This window comes from Asparagus officinalis, chromosome 7 (genome assembly GCF_001876935.1).
Source record: "Asparagus officinalis chromosome 7, Aspof.V1, whole genome shotgun sequence".
Classification (NCBI taxonomy): domain Eukaryota; kingdom Viridiplantae; phylum Streptophyta; class Magnoliopsida; order Asparagales; family Asparagaceae; genus Asparagus; species Asparagus officinalis.
In genome coordinates, this window is record NC_033800.1 from 122740490 (window position 1) to 122747393 (window position 6904).

A 6904-nucleotide genomic window follows, 5' to 3' on the forward strand; every position below is an offset into this window, starting at 1 on the left:
ACATTGGTGGTTTATGATGAAGCCATGGCCATGTTAGACATGTATCAGATGTGACACTTGTTATTGTGTTTTCACATGCTATCTATCTTAGAATTTGCTGTGTTCACTATATTGTCTCCGTGTTTCAGTGTTTGTGTTGTGCGTTCTTCTTGCCTTGCAAATAGTGCCAAGTTACCTTAAACTGTAACTATCAAGCCCACGCCACTTTCTGAAGCTCCCTTTAGAATCATTTGGTTACGAGCTATATCCGGTATCATTGCAAGTTTCTTCCGACATTCATCTTGATTCCTGTAAGGATATATACTGCTCCATCTTTCGGATTTGTTCATGCTGAAACAGGAAGCTCTAGTTTCTGGAACTTTAATCTCTGCAGGACTCGTGGAATTATATCTCCATTGGTTTTAGATCACTTTATCACATTTGGTGCAGATCTTCCATCTCTAGTGTTGTTGCTCTTCATCTATTCTTGTATCTTATCACAAGACAGTTGCACAGCGCACAGGTAGGTGCACGCATAATAATACACAGTTTGTATGTCCTCATGTTTTATATTGAAATGGCTCCTTTTTACAACAGAAAAAAAAACTGATGCTATGGTGAAGTTTGAGGTAATTATATCTATTTAAAAACACTCCCCGGCATGTTAGATGCCCTTTTCATAGGCTGTACAGGGGTGTTTTTCCTTTACTAATTAGCCTATATGCCCACGACCAATAGGACTTGAACCTAGGGTCTCTGACACATTTTTAATGTCCCCAACTGCACTAAAACACTGAAGCAATGGTGAGTATTGATGGATTTTTTTAGAAATAGTTGCATTAAACTTTCATTTATATGGGAATAATGTTCTAGGTCTCCTTTTGTTTCTCTCTCTTCCTCACCCCCTCCATTTCTCTCTTTCTGTGGATTGGTTGGTTCATGTAGCTTGTTGTTCATAATAAAAGTTTGCAAACTGAACTTCAAGACATGCACGAGGAAAGCACATGCTGAATTACAATTGCTCGTTTTGTCAGATATTACATGAAAGAGTGGGCTATATACTATTCGGCTTCCATATCATAATTTCTAATTACATCGGGTAGGACGACTGTGAATGCCTTGATCATGATTCTCCTTCAGATTATATAGTGAATAACTGCAATGGGGAATTGCGGAGTTATTACTCCCAAAACTAGGGGCTAGCATGCTACAGGATTAAGATTGTAATTTTGCTTACGTTCCTTGTATACGAAAGAAGAAAGTAGCTTAATCAGGTACGTCATAATAAGCTTTTCACTTCCAAGCATGCATGCATGTACTGTTGTCACGTAATTCTTGCGGAATTAAACATTTTTCAGGTTGGTATCATTAATTAATTTAAACTACTGGACCTATTTTCTTTCAGTTTTTAGAGAGTTCAGACTCTGCATATATTCCACTGGAAATTTATTTATCATATTAGATAGCAAGTGTGATAGTTCAGATCGATAGAGGACTTCAGTGTCTGATACCAGACTACATATTTTGTCAGAAATTTACTCGCTTGTTTGTGTTGTTAGAATTAATGACATATAATTCTCGAGTCTATTTTTTATTCTATCATCGGATCACAAAGGTATTCCTTAGTTTCATAACATTATTAGTTTACGAATTTTGGTCAAAAATGACATGCACCTTTGGAAATCTGTCCTTACTTTAGCTATTGTGTGAAAATTAACATAAAATCTTTATTAGCATCTTCCTTAGCCTTTGAACTTATCAAAAGTTGAAACGTCCATATTCAATGTTCTTGGCCATTTTGGTGACATTGTTTGTTCTGCACACCGTAATATGAGTTTAATTAATTTCAACATGGTTTATCATGCCAGACCTTGAAGTGGAGTGGCTAAACTAAATGATAAAACTTTCTAACTTTCCATTTGACCTGAACAAGTTATTAAATTTAACAGAAAAAATTCTCATCCTATTGCATAGTATATGAGTTTATAGAGGGTTTGACCTTTTACCTTTTGTAGCTTGATACTAATGGTCAACCTGATCATATGCACATCATTTTTTATGTATAAAAGTCCTTTCGACATGAAAATCAATATGGTGAGGTCCGATGAACCAAATAGAGGACAAGATTGACTTTCTACCGTTGCAAAAGGAAATTTTCCTTTGCGTAATGGCTAATATCTTCGTCGCTTATTACAAAGACCATCAAGTTCCACATAACCATATACGCTTTGTACAATCTCAATCTTAATTCTTTAAGACAATCTCAATCTTAATTCTTTAAGACTAATCTAAACCATGCATTACGTTTCTTAGTTCTCATATAGCTGCATTAGTACTTGATCTTCTTGTTGTAAAATTAACTAGGATTACCACTATGAAACTGAAATAAAACTTTCAAGATTAATAGAACTTTTTTTGGAGTGATCAAGGCGTGCAAAAACACTGTCCTTAATAGTAGATTTCACCCCTCTTGAAGAATCTCTCTCGGTGCAGCAGGTGTTTGGCGGCCTACCCTCCAGTGTTCAACGATGGTTAGCCGAGAAAGCGTGCATTTTTGCAATGCTATAGGCCCTTGAACAACTCTGGTTTGTTTCTTCCGTAATAATGAAAGGAGGAGAGATTTACAGAGCAGCAAACCGGGAGCTTCTATGAGAAAGATTGCAGCTTTCAGTATGTTGATAATGGATGTAGAAGATGCTGCTTTGTAGAGGAAAATGCAGAGGCAAGGAAGCTATTTTTACGGCCAAGGACAAGCAACGGCTAAGAGTGAAGAGAGATTTGGTCAAAGATCTAAAAAATAAAAGGTGCAAAACTGAGCTCGGGGGTCATTCCTGCGAGTCACCGAAACATGAATCCCTACAAGTTCTCCTCAGTCTATCTGGCTGCCTCCGTTATCACTTCCATCTGTTTTAGTAAAAGATACAGTAATTGGTATCCTCATGGATTAGCAATTCCTGTATCCCCATCTCCTATGAAAGAAACAATGGGAAAGAAAATCCTCAACAAGGTGTGCAGGTTGTTGTGCATTCAGGCTGGGGTTATTTCATCTCAATCATTCAAAAATAAAACAGGTACAAGCAAATTGATGTCAGTTTCACGTAAGATCTTGGAAACTTTGAGGAAAACTGGTAGGGGCATTCCACTTTAAAACACTGTGCCTATCGTTAACTGCAGTATTATTCGGTACGTTATCCCAGCTCTGTAAAATAACCAAACTCGCTTATCCATTATTATGTGCATCTCTGTTTCCTTTCTTTTATACGTATACACATACAGGCACGCATGCATGCCTGTGTGAAATTGAGATTTAAACTCATTTCAGTAGACACTCCCTCAGAGTTCGTAGTTCAACGAACACCATGAGTTTCTGATACTTGTCCAGAGAAACTTATACTAATTGAAGCATATCCTCAGAATACAATGATCCTTCATTGGAAAGTGAAAGCTCACCAGTCACCTGACCTCTTATCTTCAATGACTGCTACTGTTAGATGCGCGATGTCATCTAATGAGTTACTTAATATCTTTGGTTATAGTTAAAATTTATGTTGATTTATTCGTTTACTTCCACTTATTTTCAAAATATGAAAACATGTTAAATTCCTAAAGGGAAAGTGACTATATAGCTAGTTTGATGCTGTGCAATATTTATAGTTTTTAGAAAGTTATGTATCTGTCTGTTAAATTCGAACTGTTACTAATTTTTTTTTATATCAAGCCTCTCCTGTTTATTAGTCGTACGTGTTTTCCTAATATTCTACAGAATTTAAATAAAGTTTTTCGTGATATAAACACTTATCTCTTTAACTGTTTACGATTATGATTATCATTCCTCTTGAGAATCACAAGGATTCGTGCCCGTGTCACAGTTTCTTCAATTACTTTCTATAGAAGCCGTGAAGTTTTCAGTAAATTTCGCAAATGAATCTTTATTATCTTCATATACCTCTGGTCTTTGCTTCAGTTGGTGTTTCTTCTTCAACTTCCATTTCTGTGTTTCATAAAATTGCAATTAAGTCCGAACATTTATCGTCATGCATAATTACAGACGCTGCATCACCTCCACATTTTCATACCTAAGATACGGAAAAGTTTAAAAAAAAAATTGCTGCTCGAAAAAAGTTCAAACATCTTTATTTTGACAGAAGAGTTTCACCATCTGCTGCTAAAATGGGATGCTTCGGTCTGCCAAAAATTCACCCCGTAGAGAGCCGAGTGTTGAATTAGGATATCTTTACTCAGAGAAGAAGACATCCAGGCATTCAGATAGTCTTGCAATCATGAAGATAATAACATAAATGTTTTCAAAAGTTAAAAAAAAAATGCACAAACTTGAAATCAGTGCAAATACAAGATTTAAAAAAACAACAAATATTAAAGGAGTAATATAACAGGAATACAGATGCTAGTCAAAAAGCTAGAATTTTGGTGTTTTCCTTATAGCTTATCCAACCCCGGCAGAACAACCAAATATCTTTGTCCCCTCGTGCACAACCGAGCAGAATCCCCATTTCCTCTCCTCTAGCAGGTAAATTAACTAGATTTCTGTACCATGAGAATGATGTAGCACATTAGATTTATCTGCTAGTTGATCAGTACATAACGTGCTCAGATCAACTCTCCAATATTTTGTATTTTTCTTGTTCCCTTTCCAGTGAAGAGGCACTGGAAGAGACTACAGAATAAACATCATCCATTGTTTTGGGCTTAATGTCAGAAAACCTCCCTCCCTCCCATGACTTTCAAAATATCAGAAAACCGCCCTTTGAGTTTAGGGGTTATCAAGAACCCTCTTTCGAGTTACTTTTAGATTTTATCAGGAAACCCCCAAAAGAGTGTAAGCTATAATTTTCATAGGAAAGAAAAACAAACCTCACATAAAATTTAGCCAACCCTGTGGAAAATTGCAGTTAATGCTTGTGTGTGTGCGCGCGCGGGTGTTGGGGGGAGTTTTCTAGTGACCCCTAAATTTATGGGGCTTTTTTGATATTTTCAAAGTTGCAGAAAGGTTATCTGACAATCATCCAAAGTTAAAAGGATGGTTTATGATATATATATTTTTCCCTTCTTGTTAGCTATTTAGGGAGAGCCACTGATAAAGACAAAGTAAACCATCTTGACAGTTGAAAAGATCTTTGTCTACGCAAAAACTGGACTTAAACTCATTTTAGTAGACATCTTTTTGAGAATTTAGTTTAACAAACACCGTTTGATTTCTGGGGCTTCGACAGAGAAACTGATCTTAATTGAGACAGCTTGCTCAAAGTATTATAAGTAATATTCGATTTGAAAGTGAAAGCACACCTCAATTCTTATCTTCAAAGATAGAAAATGCACCAAGTCCTTGTCTTATAACTCCAATATTCAATTGGTTAGGCTGACAATTTAGAATATTTGTAGATCATTTTAACATCTTTTTGTTAGAGCTACAATTTATTAAAACTGCTGGCTAAATTAGTGGCAGAGTCAGAATTTTGTCTCGGTGATGTCCTCATATAACTTATCATGATCATCTTTTCTTATTGGCTAATTTTTTTTTCCTTAGCTATTGAGTCAAATTATGTACTTTTCATAAGGTAAATCGCTTATGCTTCACCTTATTTATGTTCTCTCACTTTCGTTCGTTTTCCTCCTGAAGCCCTTACTGTAATTTCTAGATCTAGCGTTTAAAATTAGTTTTATAGAAATAATTCGCTGCAAGCAGCATTCAAATTTATCGTAAAGTCCAGCCAATTTGTATAGTCGTCAGAATTTCTCAGTAGTCTTTTTTTCAGTTGAAATTTATGGTCAAATAAATAAGTTTTTTTTTTCCCAACTCTTATAACTTCGTCACGTTTGGTATGAAATTTTGGTGCTCTGCGCAGATTCTTTGAACAGTTGAACGCGTGATTCGTCCGTTAGTAGTTAATCAAGTTGACATCATGGTCGGCTCATTAAGCTTTAAAAAAAAATAGCAAATGGGACCAAGTACCGGTTTGCGAAACAAAACAGTTGATTTATCCGATTCATAAAGTTGGGCAGCCAAAGGATTTCTCTTGCGCTGTTGAAAATGAAAATTAACTAACCGTTGGCCTACACTACTAAACGCATCATGAACTTCCCCCCATCTGTTAAAAATTTCATGAAAATAGTTTCCATAATTATACTACAAACGAACTTATTTTCCAGTAAAACCGTAAAGAGCCTAAAAACGCGAGAAATTATTTATAGGCGGAGAACAAGATTACAAAGAAGGGAAGCCAGTAACTCCCACACGTGCGGCAAACACGGTGACACGGTAGATAGTCCACAAAACATTAGTACAGATGGGGGAGATGGCACATGTCCGGCACGTGCGAATCCTTCTCCCCCCCCCACCGTGAGCTCCGTACCCGTCGTCGTCCTCGTCCAGCCCACTCGAAAACGCTCCACGTGTCCACCCTCCTCTCCCGCGGCCTCACCGCCCGCCCGATCTCCACGTCCGTCGCCTTCCTCAGCATCTCCCACATCACCTGCACGTCCTCGTACTCGCACGTGCTCACCTCGTTCCTCAGCGGCCCCAGCCCTAATTAAAAACCCCCAAAAGACATCAGAATCCATTTGATCAGAACAACCAATTAATTAACCCGCGACCGCGGAGCTTACCAGACTTGCGCATGCGGATTCGAGCTGCGACCCGGATCCATACCCGCCTGATCGGCGACACCACCCGAATCCACCACTCCATAGCTATCGCTCTTCTTGTTAGAGGAGGAGAGGAGAGAGGTCGAAGGGGGTTAAATAACAGCAGAAATTAACTTGAAATTAAAAGGGGGAAATAAATGGAGAGTTTTTTTGAAGAGAAGTTTAAAGTCAGTTTTCTCGATCTCCGAAGTTCTGCTGCCCGGCTGACCCGGCTCTTCGCTCCGAGGAGCAGCGCGAGGAGGGACTTGTGGATTATATAGAC

The 6904-nt window shown here is 37.8% G+C and overlaps 1 protein-coding gene and 1 long non-coding RNA gene across 5 annotated transcripts in view; one reads left to right on the top strand and one right to left on the bottom strand.

Annotated features, from left to right (window-relative positions):
- The window catches only part of LOC109850128, a 30973-nt gene extending 27322 nt beyond the window's left edge, over positions 1-3651 (top strand). The window contains exons 1-3 of one of the 4 annotated variants that reach the window (XR_002249348.1): positions 896-1253; positions 2473-3162; positions 3256-3651. This is a non-coding gene — a long non-coding RNA (uncharacterized LOC109850128). Of the gene's footprint in view, positions 1-895; positions 1254-2472 lie in introns of those variants that run through there. The other 3 variants (XR_002249347.1, XR_002249345.1, XR_002249346.1) reach the window with 3 other exon arrangements.
- LOC109847719 lies at positions 3854-6878 on the bottom strand. The gene is made up of 3 exons (XM_020416950.1): positions 6604-6878; positions 6351-6523; positions 3854-3970 (listed from the first exon to the last, which is right to left on the bottom strand). Exons 1-3 carry the CDS (start codon positions 6683-6685, stop codon positions 3854-3856), a joined length of 372 nt encoding a protein of 123 aa, XP_020272539.1. The 5' UTR covers positions 6686-6878.